The sequence below is a fragment of the Oncorhynchus tshawytscha genome, linkage group LG03 (assembly GCF_018296145.1).
Source record: "Oncorhynchus tshawytscha isolate Ot180627B linkage group LG03, Otsh_v2.0, whole genome shotgun sequence".
Taxonomy (NCBI): Eukaryota; Metazoa; Chordata; class Actinopteri; order Salmoniformes; family Salmonidae; genus Oncorhynchus; species Oncorhynchus tshawytscha.
Genome location: NC_056431.1, coordinates 59,592,814 through 59,613,256, shown reverse-complemented (window position 1 = coordinate 59,613,256; position 20,443 = coordinate 59,592,814). Strand labels below are relative to the sequence as shown.

General features: G+C 47.3%; 1 protein-coding gene across 2 annotated transcripts in view; it reads left to right on the top strand.

Moving 5' to 3' along the window:
- Nucleotides 1-20,443, top strand: part of LOC112224427 (ephrin type-A receptor 3-like) — a 181,728-nt gene that overhangs the window by 138,218 nt on the left and 23,067 nt on the right. For both annotated transcript variants that reach the window (XM_042319756.1, XM_042319757.1), the window contains exons 13-15: nt 4,727-4,936; nt 11,312-11,461; nt 12,084-12,277. In XM_042319756.1, the coding sequence (XP_042175690.1) occupies nt 4,727-4,936; nt 11,312-11,461; nt 12,084-12,277 (554 nt within the window). The remainder of the gene's footprint in view (nt 1-4,726; nt 4,937-11,311; nt 11,462-12,083; nt 12,278-20,443) is intronic.

The window sequence follows — 20,443 nt, the reverse complement described above, 5'->3', positions numbered from 1 at the left end:
ATTTCACATTTATTTAACCAGGTAGGCTAGTTGAGAGCAAGTTGAGTTGAACAACACAGAGTTACACATGGAATAAACAAACATACAGTCAATAATACAATAGAAAAGGTCTATATACAGTGTGTGAAAATGAGGTAAGATAAGGGAGGTAAGGCAATAAATAAACCATAGTGGTGAAATAATTACAATATAGCAATTAAACACTGGAGTGATAGATGTGCAGAAGATGAGTGTGCAAGTAGAGATACTGGGGTCCAAAGGAGAAAAAAATTAAATAAAAATAACAGTATGGGGGATGAAGTAGTTAGATGGGCTATTTACAGATGGGCTATGTACAGGTGCAGTGATCTGTGAGCTGCTCTGACAGCTGGTGCTTAAAGTTAGTGAGGGAGATATGAGTCTCCAGCTTCAGTGATTTTTGCAATTCGTTCCAGTCCTTGGCAGCAGAGAACTGGAAGGAAAGGCGGCCAATGGAGGAATTGACTTTGGGGGTAACCAGTGAGATATACCTGCTGGAGCGCGTGATACGGGTGGGTGCTGCTATGGTGACCAGTGAGCTGAGATAAGGTGTGACTTTACCTAGCATAGACTTATAGATGACATGGAGCCAGTGGGTTTGGCGACGAATATGAAGCGAGGGCCAGCCAACGAGAGCATACAGGTCGCAGTGGTGGGTAGTATATGGGGCTTTGGTGGCAAAATGCATGGCACTGTGATAGACTGCATCCAATTTGCTGAGTAGAGTGTTGGAGGCAATTTTGTAAATGACATCGCCGAAGTCGAGGATCGGTAGGATAGTCAGTTTTACAAGGGTATGTTTGGCAGTGAAGGATGCTTTGTTGCGAAATAGGAAGCCGATTCTAGATTTAATTTTGGATTGGAGATGCTTAATGTGAGTCTGGAAGGAAAGTTTACAGTCTAACCAGACTCCTAGGCATTTGTAGTTGTCCACTTATTCTAAGTCAGAACCGTCCAGAGTAGTGATGCTGGATGGGCGGGAAGGTGTGGGCATCAGTTGAAGGGCATGCATTTAGTTGTAATTGCATTTAAGAGCAGTTGGAGGCCACGGAAGGAGAGTTGTATGGCATTGAAGCTCATCTGGAGGTTAGTTAACACAGTGTCCAAAGAAGGGCCAGAAGTATACAGAATGGTGTCGTCTGCGTAGAGGTGGATTAGAGAATCAACAACAGCAAGAGCAGCATCATTGATGTATACAGAGAAAAGAGTCAGCCCGAGGATTGAACCCTGTGACACCCCTATAGAGACTGCCAGAGGTCCGGACCTATAGAGACTGCCAGAGACCCTCCGATTTGACACACTGAACTCTGTCTGAGAAGTAGTTGGTGAACCAGGTGAGGCAGTCTTTTGCGAAACCAAGGCTGTTGAGTCTGCCGATAAGAATGTGGTGATTCACAGAGTCGAAAGCCTTGGCCAGGTCGATGAATACAGCTGCACAGTATTGTCTCTTATCGATGGTGGTTATGATATCGTTTAGGACCTTGAGCGTGGCTGAGGTGCACCCATGACCAGCTCGGAAACCAGATTCCATAGTGGAGAAGGTATGGTGGGATTCGAGATGGTCGGTGATGTGTTTGTTAACTTGGCTTTCGAAGAAAGGCAGGGTAGGATAGATTTAGGTCTGTAGCAGTTTGGGTCTAGAGTGTCTCCCCCTTTGAAGAGGGGGATGACCGCAGCAGTTTTCCAATCTTTGGGGATCTCAGATGATACGAAACAGAGGTTGAACAGGCTAGTAAATGGGGTTGCAACAATTTTGGCGGACAATTTTAGAAAGAGAGGGTCTAGATTGTCTAGCCCGGCTGATTTCTAGTGGTCCAGATTTTGCAGCTCTTTCAGAACATGAGCTATTTGGAATTGGGTGAAAGAGAAATGGGGGAGGCTTGGGCAAGTTGCTGTGTGGGTTGCAGGGCTGTTGACCGAGGTAGGGGTAGCCAGGTGGAAAGTATGGCCAGCTGTAGAAAAATACTTATGTAAGGTTCTTCCAGGAACCCCTTGTATATGGTTCTACCTAGAACCCTCAATGAATGGTCCTGCCTAGAACCATCTATGAAGGGTTTGTTGTGTGTTTGGCTATGCCGGATTGAGTGATATGACATACTATTCTATAAAATAATTTCTCCGTAATTAATATTACTTGATTGAGCTAATCAGGTAAATTTAATTAACTAGAGAGTCGTGCACCACAAAATAATATTTATAGAGCTGTTATCTTCCGAATAAACTCTTAAAGACCTAGTAATATTTTACATCAATAGCAGTCAATATTAATCATCATCTTAATTCAGTCTCATCTGAAAGTTGTAAATGATTAGTTATCTGCACGAACCCTGGCTAACAAGTTGAATCAGCAATACAAAATTGGGTTTAATTATTTATTTACTAAATACCTAACTAATCACACAGAATTACACATACACATATTTAAATCATAACTTGATTACAAATGATGTCATAAAGGAAAACGTCCCTAGCTGGCAGAACAGATATGACAGCTGGTTACACAAAAGAAAAGGGGCTGGGTTTGAGTGAAAGAGCGGGAAGACTGAGGAACAAAGGGCGAAGCTGTGCCATCGTAAATACAGTATCTTATGCATTCTAAATTACCGCCCATTTGGAAAAGGAAAATGCAATAAATATTTATTCTGAGCTGCGCTTCGGTAGGTTGGTGGTAGATGGAAGGCCGTGTTGCCCAACCAAGTCCTTTGTCCTTCAAAGAATGTCTCTGCTGGTAGATGGGATACTCTGTCTGTTCCTTCCCCGCAACCTGCATTCAGAATGACTGCCAAGGTAGGGAGGACTGAATAGACAACCTCAATCATCTAAACTGGAACAACCATCTCAATAACAGGTGCTATACATCCAACAGATTGGATTAGTTTAGAAAACTTCATGTTATTTATCTTTGTGTAGCATAACATTTATCAACCAATCAATGTACATAAAAAACACAGAAATTATAGAAATTAATTCTTAAAATCTCCCTGCAATAGAGCATGCTGGGAAATATGATATATAGTTCTATGGAGAACCCTTCTTATCTTCCAAAGACTCCTTCTTACCTTCTAAATAATCATCATAGAGCCCTTTCTTCCAAAAACAGTTCTAAGATTGTTAAAGGTTCAAGTTAGAACCATTGTCTTCCAAAAAGGGTTCTACCAATCAAAACGGTTCTTGATAGAACCCTGTCTCTCTACAAAGGTATCTGAGATATCTAATGCAGCCCTCATCCTCCACATACAACACCCGTTCTGCCAGTCACATTCTGTTAAAGGTCCCCAAAGCCCACACATCCCCGGGTCGCTTCTAATTTCAGTTCATTGCAGCTAACGACTGGAACGAGCTGCAACAAACACTCAAACTGGACAGTTTTATCTTAATCTCTTCATTCAAAGACTCAATCATGGACACTCTTACTGACAGTTGTGGCTACTTTGTGTGATGTATTGTTGTCTCTACCTTCTTGACCTTTGTGCTGTTGACTGTGCCCAATAATGTTTGTACCATGTTTTATTCTCCTACTATGTTGTGTTGCTACCATGCTGTGTTGTCATGTGTTGCTGCCTTGCTATGTTTTTGTCTTAGGTCTGTCTTTATGTAGTGTTGTCTCTATTGTCGTGATGTGTGTTTTGTCCTGTATTTATATATTTATCTTTTTGAATGTTTTATCCAGCCCCCGTCCCCGCAGGAGGCCTTTTGCCTTTTGGTTGGCCGTCATTGTAAATAAGAATTTGTTCGTAACTGACTTGCCTAGTTAAAGAAAGGTTAATTAAAAAATATATTAAAATATTACCTTTTTTTCTGAGAGGGTAGCTAACAAGAGACTCTGGCTTACTGAAATTAACCAACGTTAGAACAACATTAAATCAACATGACCAGACAGGAGTGTGTGTGCGTGTAGGACCCATTTTTAGAAGTTTTCCACATGTGCCTGTGTGTCTGCACAGCATCCCTTCTGATAGAAAAGGGAGTAGCTGCAACCTTTTCCAGCTATTTCCTTTGGCCGAGGAGCGGCCTGGCTTTTATCACTGGGAACTGTCATACCACGCACACACACACACACACACACAGACACACACACACACACACACACACACACACACACACACACACACACACACACACACACACACACACACACACACACACACACACACACACAGACACACACACACACACACACACAGACACACACACACACACACACACACACACACACACTACACAGTCATCCCTCTCCTCCACACCACTTTACTGTGCCTCATGTTTGTGTTATGACTATATGACTGTAGCAGCTTTGATCCGACTCAGCCTGTCTCTACCAGGTGGTCTGGGCTTTATATAGTGCCCTAGAAAACACCATCTATTTAGTCAAAGACTCTGGCATGGTATTGTCAGGCCTATTTGGTTGTGGAGATGAGGATTGTACAATTCACATTGAAATGACCAAGTTAATGTCAGAGGTGATTTGAAAGGTTAATGTAATTGGTTTGAATGTTAATATATGAATGTTCCGCTGTATTTTTTTAAACAGAAAGGTCATATTCATTCTGTTTATCAATCCAGTCTCATTTGTTTTAGAGGTATGACATTCCACTTGTGATTGATTCTATCTCTGTTTCGCTCTCTCTCTCCTACTCTCCTCTCTCTCTCTTTCTCTCCCTTCCCCTTCTCTCTTCAACCCTTTTCCTCCTCTGCCTCCTCCTTACAGAAACACGATGCCCAGTTTACTGGTATCCAGTTGGTGGGCATGCTGCGTGGCATTGCGTCGGGCATGAAGTACCTGTCTGACATGGGCTACGTCCACAGAGACCTGGCCGCCCGCAACATTCTGGTCAACAGCAACCTGGTGTGTAAGGTGTCTGACTTCGGCCTGTCCAGAGTCCTGGAGGACGACCCCGAGGCTGCTTACACCACGCGGGTAAGACATGGTGGTCGGGTTTATCAATGAGGACAGATGGGTTTAATAGTTGTTTTGTCTTAGAGATAGGATAGTATGCACAGCACATGTGCAAGTGTTAAAATCTCGCTTTAATGTAAAAAGTGAGTGTTACATCTGAGTGTCGATTCTAGTGGGATTAACAGCAATGAGATTGAAATTGACACCACATGCATTAAATTAATGAAGTGTTATTTGAATCACAGTGGAATCAACACTGCATGGTGTTGTTACTTGACTGTGTTGAGTTCATTCCTGTTAACTCTCTGAGTGAAAAAGATGTGAGAGGGGCCTAATGCTTTGCTGCAGGTAGATTTTTACTTTTCAAACATACTTAGGCAGTCACTTGGTATAGGCTTGAGGACTAGAAGTTGTGGAACGCAACAACCGTGTCTCTGTCACTAGCAAATACAGTAATGGGTGGGTATATCTCACATTCACATGAAAGGAATGCTGGGAAATATGCAAATAAGGATTTACAACGTCCAATGTTAACCCCCCCCCCCAAAAAAAGAAAATATATAATAATGTGTAATGTAACACTACATCTGTTAATCCCTAACACAAAAAAACGTGTAACAGCATCAACTCTAAAGTCTTAATTTAAGTTAGAATTTGCAACACCCATGGTGTTAGGGGCCAACTCTCTATGGGTGTTAGTTTGTGAACATTTTAAAAAGTGTTAGTTTAACACTATTTCTGTGGGTCACATTTAATATCTAAAAATGTGTTAAGTTTTACACTGGGTGTTAATATTCTGATCTCAAATTTGCTGTGTGGGATGGGAGTCTGCCATGTACTGTAAGAACCCCCGTTGTCCATAATGACAGTTATCACTGTCAGACAGCTAAGCTGACCGACCTCTGTCTCAGCTTTACACAAAAGGGCATCTCTCCACACAGCAAATTTGAGATCAGAATGTTTTAACACCCACAGTGCTAAATGTAACACTTTCTTAGTGTGTATATGTGACCCACCGAAATAGTGTTAAACTAACACCAAGTGAGTGCCTTAGTGAATCTTTTTTCATAAAACATATTATTTATGACAATAGATAAAACATTTTAATAATACCATACCTCAACAGCCTAGTTTTACCCTAACACAGTGGTCTGAAACTCCTGGTTTGCAGGCCACATCGGCAAGTCATATTATGCTGGCTTGCAAAGTGTTATATAATTCTAATCGGAATTCAGCCAGAGTTCCAACAATTGGAACTTTTAATCACCTTCAATCTGCTGTTAGAATGACTGCCAAGGTAGGGAAGATTGATAAATGAGACGACCTAAACCATCTAAACTGGAACAACCATCTCAATAATGAGTTAAATAAGTCTAACCACTTACAGATTGGATTAGTTTAGAAAAATGTATGTTATGTATCTTTATGTAGTATAAGATCAATGTATCAATCAATGTTCATGCAGAAACATAGATATTAAACAAACTATTCTAAAAAGCAATCCGCAACAAAGCATGCTGGGAAATATGATAAGGCCCCTGCCATGTCTACATAAATTAACTAAAGTAAAATAACTTTAAACAGTCAAGGAGCAGCAACACCACCACCTTGTTAACACTTCGCCAGGTGGTGTCAATTTCAACCCTGTTAACCCCACTAGAATCAGCACTGTAACTCACAACACTTTTTACCTCAACACCAAGCTTTTAACACCCACAAATTTGCTGTGTATCTCTCACTCCCTTTATGTTGCTCTATCTCCCCCTCGCCAGCACTCTCTGTGAATACATGCTGTCCATGAGACAAATCACCTCATATGTCACACACACACGTGCACTAACACACACACCGACACACAAACGTCTAGCCTTTCAGCAGTGTGGAGTGGGACAGCCAGCACATAAATAAAATCAGGGTGAGATAACGCCAACATAAATGTTTGTGTTCTCCTGAAGGATCATGGGAAAGGAATGACAAACATAGTAGATAAGTAAAATCAAGAGGGCTTTGTATCAAACCTATCACCATAACAGTGTGTGGTGTGTGTGTGTGTGTGTGTGTGTGTGTGTGTGTGTGTGTGTGTGTGTGTGTGTGTGTGTGTGTGTGTGTGTGTGTGTGAGTGTGTGGTGTGTGGGGGGTCACCTTGTGGCCTGACATTAGTATACAATGCTCTAATAACTGCTTTAGACCCCCATGTTAAATAAACACTCACCAGCTTTTACTTCACTCCCACAAACTCATGACCTAAAATATGCTAATAGACTTCCCCCAGTGTGTCACTAGTAATAGAGCTGAGTTCTCATCCACTCTACAGTTATGAATCTATCAGACCCAGCAGGCCGTTGTCTCTCCCTCCCTCTTCTGTCAGACCACTATGCTGTTCTGTCAGGCACCCTGTCTGTATGTGTCTGAATGGTGTCATACTGTACCTTCATTAGAGGTATAGTCCATGCTCTCCTGAGGATGTTTATGTACACTCACCAGGGATTCAAGAGACAGAAGTGGATTTATTTATTTGTGTGTGTTTGTGCTCGAGTGTGTGTGTGCGTGCGTGTGTGCACATCCGTGTGTGGTGTGTGTGTGTGCTCCTGCATGCATGTGTGACATCACTAGGGCCGAACTCCCTGCCATCGAGGACCTCTGTATCAGGCAGTGTCAGAGGATGGCCCGAATGGATGGCTATAGACTCCAGCCATCCAAGCTATAAACTGTTCACTCTGCCACCATCCGGTAAACGGTACCGGAGAATCGGCTCTTGGACCAACAGGTCTAAATACCCATAAGACTGCTAAATAGTTAATTAACTATTTACACAGACTATGCTGACCCTATCTTGCACTGACTTTGTGCACACTCACAAGACTATACACTGAGTATACAAAACATTGGGAAAACCTGCTCTTTCCACAACAGACTGACCAGGTGAATCTAGGTGAAAGCTATGATCTCTTATTGATGTCACTTGTTAAATCCACTTCAATCAATGTAGATGAAGGGGAGGAGACATGTTAAATAAGGATTTTTATGCCTCGAGACAGTTGAGACATGGATTGTGTATGTGTGCCATTCAGAGGGTGAAAGGGCTACACACAAAAATGTAAGTGCCTTTGAACAGGGTTTGGTAGTAGGTGCCAGGCTCACTGGTTTGCGTCAAGAACTGCAAAGCTGCTGGTTTTTCACACTCAACAGTTTCTCGTGTGTATCAAGAATGGTCCACCACCCAAATGACATCCAGACAGCATTGGAGTCAACATGGGCCAGCATCCCTGTGGAACGTTTTGGACACCTTGTAGAGTCCATGCCCCGACGAATTGAGACAGTTGTGAGGGCAAAAGCGGAGGGTGCAACTCAATATTAGGAAGGTGTGCTTAATGTTTTGTATAGCCTAATAAGCAACTAATTCTAAAACACTGAGCAATATTGACATTTTCTAAATTACAAATGACATGATCCTCCACTGGACTAGATTAAAAAGAATACTGAGCCGTCCCTTGACTGAAATGTAAAAAGCATGACCCTCCCCCATTATCCTCCAGGTAACCATGATGTACATGTTGATCCGGCCCCAATTATTATCTATCCTAATGCCTAGTCACTTTACCCTTCCTTTATGTACATATCTAGCTCAAATACCTCGTAGCCCTGCACATTGATCTGGTACTGGTACTCCCTGTATACAGCTTCATTGTTTTGTTAATCATTTTATTTGCATTATTATTATTTAACTCTGCATCGTTGCGAAGGTCTCGTTGGGAAGGTCTCGTTGGTAAAGTCTCATTGGGAAAGTCTCGTTGGGAAAGTCTCATTGGGAAAGTCTCGTTGGGAAAGTCTCATTGGGAAAGTCTCATTGGGAAAGTCTCATTGGGAAAGTCTCATTGGGAAGGTCTGGTTGGTAAAGTCTCATTGGTAAAGTCTCATTGGGAAGGTCTTGTTGGGAAAGTCTCATTGGGAAAGTCTCATTGGGAAGGTCTCGTTGGTAAAGTTTCGTTGGGAAGGTCTCGTTGGTAAAGTCTCGTTGGGAAGGTCTCGTTGGGAGAGTCTCGTTGGGAAAGTCTCGTTGGGAAGGCCTCGTTGGTAAAGTCTCGTTGGGAAGGTCTCGTTGGTAAAGTCTCGTTGGGAAGGTCTCGTTGGTAAAGTCTCGTTGGGAAGGTCTCATTGGGAAAGTCTCGTTGGGAAGGTCTCGTTGGTAAAGTCTCGTTGGGAAGGTCTCATTGGGAAGGTCTCATTGGGAAAGTCTCGTTGGGAAGGTCTCATTGGTAAAGTCTCGTTGGGAAGGTCTCGTTGGTAAAGTCTCGTTGGGAAGGTCTCGTTGGTAAAGTCTCGTTGGGAAGGTCTCGCTGGTAAAGTCTCGTTGGGAAGGTCTCGTTGGTAAAGTCTCGTTGGGAAGGTCTCACTGGTAAAGTCTCGTTGGGAAGGTCTCGTTGGAAAAGTATTGTTGGGAAAGTCTCGTTGGTAAAGTCTCGTTAGGAAAGTCTCGTTGGGAAGGTCTCGTTGGGATGGTCTCGTTGGTAAAGTATTGTTGGGAAGGTCTCGTTGGGAAGGTCTCATTGATAAAGTCTCGTTGGGAAGGTCTTGTTGGTAAAGTCTCGTTGGGAAGGTCTGGTTGGTAAAGTATTGTTAGGAAGGTCTCGTTGAGAAGGTCTCATTGGTAAAGTATTGTTGGGAAGGTCTCGTTGAGAAGGTCTCATTGGTAAAGTCTCGTTGGGAAGGTGTCGTTGAGAAGGTCTCATTGGTAAAGTATTGTTGGGAAGGTCTCGTTGAGGTCTCATTGGTAAAGTCTCGTTGGGAAGATGTCGTTGGTAAAGTCTCGTTGGGACGGTCTCGTTGGGAAAGTCTCGTTGGGAAGGTGTCGTTGGTAAAGTCTCGTTGGGAAGGTCTTGTTGGTAAAGTCTCGTTGGGAAGGTCTCACTGGTAAAGTCTCGTTGGGAAGGTCTCGTTGGAAAAGTATTGTTGGGAAAGTCTCGTTGGTAAAGTCTCGTTAGGAAAGTCTCGTTGGGAAGGTCTCGTTGGGATGGTCTCGTTGGTAAAGTATTGTTGGGAAGGTCTCGTTGGGAAGGTCTCATTGATAAAGTCTCGTTGGGAAGGTCTTGTTGGTAAAGTCTCGTTGGGAAGGTCTGGTTGGTAAAGTATTGTTAGGAAGGTCTCGTTGAGAAGGTCTCATTGGTAAAGTATTGTTGGGAAGGTCTCGTTGAGAAGGTCTCATTGGTAAAGTCTCGTTGAGAAGGTCTCATTGGTAAAGTATTGTTGGGAAGGTCTCGTTGAGGTCTCATTGGTAAAGTCTCGTTGGGAAGATGTCGTTGGTAAAGTCTCGTTGGGACGGTCTCGTTGGGAAAGTCTCGTTGGGAAGGTGTCGTTGGTAAAGTCTCGTTGGGAAGGTCTTGTTGGTAAAGTCTCATTGGGAAGGTCTTGTTGGTAAAGTATTGTTGGGAAGGTCTCGTTGAGAAGGTCTCATTGGTAAAGTCTCGTTGGGAAGGTGTCGTTGAGAAGGTCTCATTGGTAAAGTATTGTTGGGAAGGTCTCGTTGAGAAGGTCTCATTGGTAAAGTCTCGTTGGGAAGGTGTCGTTGGTAAAGTCTCGTTGGGACGGTCTCGTTGGGACGGTCTCGTTGGGAAAGTCTCGTTGGGAAGGTGTCGTTGGTAAAGTCTCGTTGGGAAGGTCTTGTTGGTAAAGTCTCATTGGGAAGGTCTTGTTGGTAAAGTATTGTTGGGAAGGTCTCGTTGAGAAGGTCTCATTGGTAAAGTCTCGTTGGGAAGGTGTCGTTGGTAAAGTCTCGTTGGGAAAGTCTACACCCGTTTTATCTCGGCGTATGTGACAAATAAAATTTGATATGATTTGATTTGTGAGGGCAGAAGTGGTTTGTTTTCTGAGGGCTGTGTGTTTAGAGAGAGCTGGCCAGGAGTTGTGTAACTTGGCCAGGAGGTCGTTAGCTTTGGCTCCTCTCCTCTTTTCTTCTCTCTGTGCTTTTCTTTTCCTCTCCTCTGTTGGCATGATGCAGGCTAAGCCTTGAGTAAGTTCAGCAGCCCCCTGAGGGTAGACACCGAGCAGGAGAAACACAGGGTCAGCCTACAGGCCCCCTGTCTACCTCTCTCTCTACCTTTATTCCTCTATCCCCTTTTCCCTTTCCCCCAGGAGAAAACAGGGGAGATGGAACAAATGGAACAAAGCCCTGCAGTTCTGGAGGCTGGGGCTAGGACCTAGACCCCTCTCCCATCTCTCTTTCCCTCCCTCTTTATATCCATTTTCAGGTCAAACATAACCTAAAGCAAGTCATGAAGTTGGCTAAATGTATTTCTCCTTCTATTTCAGGATACCTTGTGATCCATTGTTACTTGAAACAAATGACTTTATCTGTTCTTTCCCCCTCTCTCTCTCTCTCTCTCTCTCTGTCTCTCTCAGGGAGGTAAGATCCCTATCAGGTGGACAGCTCCAGAGGCCATCTCCTACAGGAAGTTCACCTCGGCCAGCGACGCCTGGAGCTACGGCATCGTGCTCTGGGAAGTGATGTCATACGGGGAGCGGCCTTACTGGGAGATGTCCAATCAGGACGTGAGTACACAGCTGTCGCCAAGAAGACCTAATGAACTTCCTGCTGAGAGAGGAAATGATGCGTAGAGTGACCAGGTGGTGGACCGAGCCTGAGGCCTGATGGCCTGGACAAGGAATACAGCTCTAGGCACCAGAGATGACACACACACACGCACACACACACCCCACAAAAATGCATCATTGTCACTTGAGCACTAGTGCCCAGAGAGAGAGAGAGAGAGAGCAAGAGAGAGAGAGGGAGGGAATTGAGAGGGAGGGCTTCTATTATGAGCAGATGCACAGTCAGCACTTCTGCCAGTACAGTACTGTCTCACTGCCAACTCTCCAACTCCCCTGGACTATAATAACACCTCCATCTCTACCACCCACTGACACACTGTACTACCTCCTCCTATAGACTGTCCTGCTGCACACCTAATTATCTCTATGGCGCTCTCTCTCCCCCTCCTCTCTCTCCCCCTCTCTCACTCTCTTTCTCTCTCTCCCCCTCTTCTCTCTCCCCCTCTCTATCTCTAACGCTCTCTCTCACCCGCACTCTCGCGCTCTCTCTCAAGCTCCCTATCTTTCCCCTTCCTCTCTCCCCCCTCTCTCTCCCTCTCTATTTCTCCCTCTATCCCTCCAGGTTATCAAAGCAGTAGATGAGGGCTACAGACTGCCTCCTCCTATGGACTGTCCTGCTACTCTGTACCAGCTGATGTTGGACTGCTGGCAGAAGGAGAGGAACAACAGACCCAAGTTCGAACAGATCGTCAGCATCCTGGATAAACTCATACGCAACCCTGGGAGCCTGAAGATCACAGCCAACACCTCACCCAGGTACTATAAACATCTACACATCATGCTCTCAACCCTGACCTCTGACCCGTGAACCCTAACCAAACAACCCATCATCCAGGTACTATACACAGAAACAGGGTTTTATGGGATATCTTCATTTATCCACCATAAGATCTAAACTTAACAGCTAGTCATACTTTGTTGTTTTAGTGTACGTCTTTCTCATCCACTCAACCCCCAAACACCTGCCCCTCTAACTTACAGTTGTACCTCTCTGCTCCTCTCCCAAACACCTGCCCCTCTAACTTACAGTTGTACCTCTCTGCTCCTCTCCCAAACACCTGCCCCTCTAACTTACAGTTGTACCTCTCTGCTCCTCTCCCAAACACCTGCCCCTATAACTTACAGTTGTACCTCTCTGCTCCTCTCCCAAACACCTGGCTCTTTCCTCCCCTTAACACCTAATCACTGCACCTGACTCATTACCCCTCTCCCGCACCTGGCTCATTACCCCTCTCCCGCACCTGGCTCATTACCCCTCTCCCGCACCTGGCTCAATACAGATTGACATCGAACATATTCACTCCCCACGCGTTATATCCACGCGTTATATTCACTCCCCACACGTTATATCCACTCCCCACGCGTTATATTCACTCCCCACGCGTTATATTCCACTCCCCACGCGTTATATCCACTCCCCACGCGTTATATCCACTCCCCACGCGTTATATTCACTCCCCACGTGTTATATCCACTCCCCACGCGTTATATCCACTCCCCACGCGTTATATCCACTCCCCACGCGTTATATCCACTCCCCACGCATTATATCCACTCCCCACGCGTTATATCCACTCCCCACGCGTTATATCCACTCCCCACTCCCCACGCGTTATATTCACTCCCCACGCGTTATATCCACTCCCCACGCGTTATATTCACTCCCCACGCGTTATATCCACTCCCCACGCGTTATATCCACTCCCCACGCGTTATATCCACTCCCCACGCCCCACGTTATATCCACTCCCCACGCGTTATATCCACTCCCCACGCGTTATATCCACTCCCCACGCGTTATATCCACTCCCCACGCACTCCCCACGTTATATCCACTCCCCACGCGCGTTATATCCACTCCCCACGCGTTATATCCACTCCCCACCACTCCCCACGCGTTATATCCACTCCCCACGCGTTATATTCACTCCCCACGCGTTATATTCACTCCCCAGGCGTTATATCCACTCCCCACGCGTTATATTCACTCCCCACGTGTTATATCCACTCCCCACGCGTTATATCCACTCCCCAGGCGTTATATCCACTCCCCACGCGTTATATTCACTCCCCACGCGTTATATTCACTCCCCACGTGTTATATCCACTCCCCATGCGTTATATTCACTCCCCACGTGTTATATCCATTATATTCACTCCCCACGCGTTATATCCACTCCCCACGCGTTATATTCACTACCCACGCGTTATATCCACTCCCCACGCGTTATATCCACTCCCCAAGCGTTATATCCACTCCCCACGCATTATATCCACTCCCCACGCGTTATATTCACTCCCCACGCGTTATATCCACTCCCCCCCACGCGTTATATCCACTCCCCACGCGTTATATCCACTCCCCCCCACGCGTTATATTCACTCCCCAGGCGTTATATCCACTCCCCAGGCGTTATATCCACTCCCCACGCTTTATATTCACTCCCCACATGTTATATCCACTCCCCACGCGTTATATCCACTCCCCAGGCGTTATATCCACTCCCCACGCGTTATATTCACTCCCCACGCGTTATATTCACTCCCCACGTGTTATATCCACTCCCCATGCGTTATATTCACTCCCCACGTGTTATATCCACTCCCCACGTGTTATATCCACTCCCCATGCGTTATATTCACTCCCCACGCGTTATATTCACTCCCCACGCGTTATATCCACTCCCCATGTGTTATATTCACTCCCCAGGTGTTATATCCACTCCCCACGCGTTATATTCACTCCCCACGCGTTATATTCACTCCCCACGTGTTATATCCACTCCCCATGCGTTATATTCACTCCCCACGCGTTATCCAAGGCATTATGGGTCACGGCACATCCTGCTCATTAGTGACAGCAGTGACAGGAAACACTGTCCTCCACCCTGGGACTCGCTTTCAGTTTCTCTATCACACGCTTCCCCTTCTGCTGGCCTTCAATATTACAGACGCTGTCTCTACCTCGCCGTCCAACCCAGGTGCAAGACCTTGGTGGATCTATTAAAGATATAAACCACATTGAATCACATAAGATATCAACCCCATATTATAATAGAGACCTCATTGAAGGTGCTCCTCCACCTCTGTGAATGTGTTAGGACTTGATAGTGGTGTATAGGCCTATAGGGGAGTGTTGTATGTACAGTATTATGGGACAGACCCCTATAGGGGAGATCATTTATTTTGGTTAAGACAGACCCCTATAGGGTAGATCATTTATTTAGTATGGGACAGACCCCTATAGGGGAGAGCATTTATTTAGTATGGGACAGACCCCTATAGGGGAGAGCATTTATTTAGTATGGGACAGACCCCTACAGGGGAGAGCATTTATTTAGTATGGGACAGACCCCTATAGGGGAGAGCATTTATTTAGTATGGGACAGACCCCTATAGGGGAGAGCAGTATTATCTTTACATTGTTCTCATTATGGACACAAACCTGATTGTATATAGACCCAGTTAGTAGTGACATAGACCACACAGAGGCTGTCATAAACAAACGCTTCCTGTTTCCTGTGTACACAGGACGTTATGAGCAGACTCAATCTGACCCTGCGTGATCAGGCCTCTGGGTACGGACGTTCAAAAGGGATGCTTGCCCATATTGACCTCAATGCTTCCCACAGTTGTCAGGTGGTGGACCATTCTTGATAAATGCGGTAACCTGTTGAGCATGAAAAACCCAGCAGTGCTGCAGTTCTTGACTCAAACCGGTGCCCCTGGTGCCTACTACCATTCCCCGTTCAAAGGCACTATAAATATTTTGTCTTGCCCATTCACCCTCTGAATCACACCCATACAAAATCCGTGTGTCAATTGTTTTAAGGCTTAGAAATCCTTCTTTAACCTGTCTCCTGCCCTTCATATATACATATACATTGAAGTGGATTGAACAAATGACATCACGCAGCGATCATAGTGTTCACCTGGATTCACGTGGTCAGTCTGTCATTGAAAGAGCACTCAGTGTATTATCTCCCTCTTTCTCTCCCTACACTTCCTGATATTCCTCCTTTCTCTTACTCTCTCCTTTTTACATGCTGTACAACATCCCTTATACTCTTTCCCCTGTTTCTTTTTACATGCTGTACAACATCCCTTATACTCTTTCCCCTGTTTCTTTTTACATGCTGTACAACATCCCTTATACTCTTTCCCCTGTTTCTTTTTACATGCTGTACAACATCCCTTATACTCTTTCCCCTGTTTCTTTTTACATGCTGTACAACATCCCTTATACTCTTTCCCCTGTTTCTTTTTACATGCTGTACAACATCCCTTATACTATTTCCCCTGTTTCTTTTTACATGCTGTACAACATCCCTTATACTATTTCCCCTGTTTCTTTTTACATGCTGTACAACATCCCTTATACTCTTTCCCCTGTTTCTTTTTACATGCTGTACAACATCCCTATACTATTTCCCCTGTTTCTTTTTACATGCTGTACAACATCCCTTATACTCTTTCCCCTGTTTCTTTTTACATGCTTTACAACATCCCTTATACTCTTTCCCCTGTTTCTTTTTACATGCTGTACAACATCCCTTATACTCTTTCCCCTGTTTCTTTTTACATGCTTTACAACATCCCTTATACTCTTTCCCCTGTTTCTTTTTACATGCTCTACAACATCCCTTATACTCTTTCCCCTGTTTCTTTTTACATGCTCTACAACATCCCTTATACTCTTTCCCCTGTTTCTTTTTACATGCTGTACAACATCCCTTATACTCTTTCCCCTGTTTCTTTTTACATGCTGTACAACATCCCTTATACTCTTTCCACTGTTTCTTTTACATGCTGTACAACATCCCTTATACTCTTTCCCCTGTTTCTTTTTACATGCTGTACAACATCCCTTATACTATTTCCCCTGTTTCTTTTTACATGCTGTACAACATCCCTTATACTCTTTCCCCTGTTTCTTTTTACATGCTGTACAACATCCCTTATACTCTTTCCCCTGTTTCTTTTTACATGCTGTACAACATCCCTTATACTATTTCCCCTGTTTCTTTTTACATGCTGTACAACATCCCTTATACTCTTTCCCCTGTTTCTTTTTACATGCTGTACAACATCCCTTATACTCTTTCCCCTGTTTCTTTTTACATGCTGTACAACATCCCTTATACTATTTCCCCTGTTTCTTTTTACATGCTGTACAACATCCCTTATACTCTTTCCCCTGTTTCTTTTTACATGCTGTACAACATCCCTTATACTATTTCCCCTGTTTCTTTTTACATGCTGTACAACATCCCTTATACTCTTTCCCCTGTTTCTTTTTACATGCTGTACAACATCCCTTATACTCTTTCCACTGTTTCTTTTTACATGCTGTACAACATCCCTTATACTCTTTCCCCTGTTTCTTTTTACATGCTGTACAACATCCCTAATACTCTTTCCCCTGTTTCTTTTTACATGCTCTACAACATCCCTTATACTCTTTCCCCTGTTTCTTTTTACATGCTCTACAACATCCCTTATACTCTTTCCCCTGTTTCTTTTTACATGCTCTACAACATCCCTTATACTCTTTCCCCTGTTTCTTTTTACATGCTCTACAACATCCCTTATACTCTTTCCCCAGTTTCTTTTTACATGCTGTACAACATCCCTTATACTATTTCCCCTGTTTCTTTTTACATGCTGTACAACATCCCTAATACTCTGTTTCTTCTTGTTTCCCTCCCTTTGACCACCGTGGGACTGAGGCGCTGCTGTAGCCTGTGTAGACTGGCCTTGGGCGGGCAGAGAGGAGGCAGGGAGGAAGGGAGGCTGGAGCTGTAACAGGGGAGAGAGGGAGGGAGGCTGGAGCTTTAACAGGGGAGAGAGGGAGGGAGGCTGGAGCTGGAACAGGGGAGAGAGGGAGGGAGACTGGAGCTGGAACAGGGGAGAGAGAGAGGGAGGCTGGAGCTGGAACAGGGGAGAGAGGGAGAGAGGCTGGAACAGGGGAGAGAGGGAGGAGGCTGGAGCTGGAACAGGGGAGAGAGGGAGGGAGGCTGGAGCTGTAACAGTGGAGCGAGGGAGGAGACTGGAGCTGGAACAGGGGAGAGAGGGAGGGAGGCTGGAGCTGTAACAGGGGAGAGAGGGAGGGAGGCTGGAGCTGTAACAGGGGAGAGGGAAAGAGGCTGGAGCTGTAACAGGGGAGAGAGGGAGGGAGGCTGGAGCTGTAACAGGGGAGAGAGGGAGGAGGCTGGAGCTGTAACAGGGGAGAGAGGGAGGGAGGCTGGAGCTGGAACAGGGGAGAGAGGGAGGGAGGCTGGAGCTGTAACAGGGGAGAGAGGGAGGGAGGCTGGAGCTGTAACAGGGGAGAGAGTGAGGGAGGCTGGAGCTGGAACAGGGGAGAGAGGGAGGGAGGCTGGAGCTGTAACAGAGGAGAGAGGGAGGGAGGCTGGAGCTAGAACAGGGGAGAGAGGGAGGGAGGCTGGAGCTGGAACAGGGGAGAGAGGGAGGGAGGCTGGAGCTATAACAGGGGAGAGAGGGAGAGAGGCTGGAGCTGGAACAGGGGAGAGAGGGAGGAGGCTGGAGCTGGAACAGGGGAGAGAGGGGGGAGGCTGCAGCTGGAACAGGGGAGAGAGGGAGGGAGGCTGGAGCTGTAACAGGGGAGAGAGGGAGGGAGGCTGGAGCTGTAACAGGGGAGAGAGGGAGGGAGGCTGGAGCTGTAACAGGGGAGAGAGGGAGGGAGACTGGAGCTGGAACAGGGGAGAGGGAGGGAGGCTGGAGCTGTAACAGGGGATAGGGAGGGAGGCTGGAGCTGGAAAAGGGGAGAGGGAGGGAGGCTGGAGCTGTAACAGGGGAGAGCGAGGGAGGCTGGAGCTGTAACAGGGGAGAGAGTGAGGGAGGCTGGAGCTGGAACAGGGGAGAGGGGAGGGAGGCTGGAGCTGGAACAGAGGAGAGAGGGAGGGAGGCTGGAGCTGGAACAGGGGAGAGAGTGAGGGAGGCTGGAGCTGTAACATGGGAGAGAGGGAGGAGGCTGGAGCTGTAACAGGGGAGAGAGTGAGGGAGGCTGGAGCTGGAACAGGGGAGAGAGGGAGGGAGGCTGGAGCTGTAACAGAGGAGAGAGGGAGGGAGGCTGGAGCTAGAACAGGGGAGAGAGGGAGGGAGGCTGGAGCTATAACAGGGGAGAGAGGGAGAGAGGCTGGAGCTGTAACAGGGGAGAGAGGGAGGGAGGCTGGAGCTGGAACAGGGGAGAGAGGGAGGGAGGCTGCAGCTGGAACAGGGGAGAGGGGAGGGAGGCTGGAGCTGTAACAGGAGAGAGGGGAAGCTGGAGCTGTAACAGGGGAGAGAGGGAGGGAGGCTGCAGCTGGAACAGGGGAGAGAGGGAGGGAGGCTGGAGCTGGAACAGGGGAGAGAGGGAGGGAGGCTGCAGCTGGAACAGGGGAGAGAGGGAGGGAGGCTGGAGCTGTAACAGGGGAGAGAGCGAGGGAGTCTGGAGCTGTAACACGGGAGAGAGGGAGGGAGGCTGGAGCTGTAACAGGGGAGAGAGGGAGGGAGGCTGGAGCTGTAACAGGGGAGAGAGGGAGGGAGGCTGGAGCTGTAACAGGGGAGAGAGTGAGGGAGGCTGGAGCTGGAACAGGGGAGAGAGGGAGGGAGGCTGCAGCTGGAACAGGGGAGAGAGGGAGGGAGGCTGGAGCTGTAACAGGGAGAGAGGGAGGGAGGCTGGAGCTGTAACAGGGGAGAGAGGGAGGCAGGCTGGAGCTGTAACAGGGGAGAGGGAGGGAGACTGGAGCTGGAACAGGGAGAGGGAGGGAGGCTGGAGCTGTAACAGGGGATAGGGAGGGAGGCTGGAGCTGGAAAAGGGGAGAGGGAGGGAGGCTGGAGCTGTAACAGGGGAGAGCGAGGGAGGCTGGAGCTGTAACAGGGGAGAGAGTGAGGGAGGCTGGAGCTGGAACAGGGGAGAGAGGGAGGGAGGCTGGAGCTGGAACAGAGGAGAGAGGGAGGGAGGCTGGAGCTGGAACAGGGGAGAGAGTGAGGAGGCTGGAGCTGTAACATGGGAGAGAGGGAGGGAGGCTGGAGCTGTAACAGGGGAGAGAGTGAGGAGGCTGGAGCTGGAACAGGGGAGAGAGGGAGGGAGGCTGGAGCTGTAACAGAGGAGAGAGGGAGGGAGGCTGGAGCTAGAACAGTGGAGAGAGGGAGGGAGGCTGGAGCTATAACAGGGGAGAGAGGGAGAGAGGCTGGAGCTGTAACAAGTGAGAGAGGGAGGGAGGCTGGAGCTGGAACAGGGGAGAGAGGGAGGGAGGCTGCAGCTGGAACAGGGGAGAGAGGGAGGGAGGCTGGAGCTGTAACAGGGGAGAGGGGGAAGCTGGAGCTGTAACAGGGGAGAGAGGGAGGGAGGCTGGAGCTGGAACAGGGGAGAGGGGGAGGCTGGAGCTGTAACAGGGGAGAGAGGGAGGGAGGCTGCAGCTGGAACAGGGGAGAGAGGGAGGGAGGCTGGAGCTGGAACAGGGGAGAGAGGGAGGGAGGCTGGAGCTGTAACAGGGGATAGGGAGGCAGGCTGGAGCTGGAAAAGGGGAGAGGGAGGGAGGCTGGAGCTGTAACAGGGGAGAGAGGGAGGGAGGCTGGAGCTGTAACAGGGGAGAGAGTGAGGGAGGCTGGAGCTGGAACAGGGGAGAGAGGGAGGGAGGCTGCAGCTGGAACAGGGGAGAGAGGGAGGGAGGCTGGAGCTGTAACAGGGGAGAGAGGGAGGGAGGCTGGAGCTGTAACAGGGGAGAGAGGGAGGCAGGCTGGAGCTGTAACAGGGGAGAGAGGGAGGGAGACTGGAGCTGGAACAGGGGAGAGGGAGGGAGGCTGGAGCTGTAACAGGGGATAGGGAGGGAGGCTGGAGCTGGAAAAGGGGAGAGGGAGGGAGGCTGGAGCTGTAACAGGGGAGAGCGAGGGAGGCTGGAGCTGTAACAGGGGAGAGAG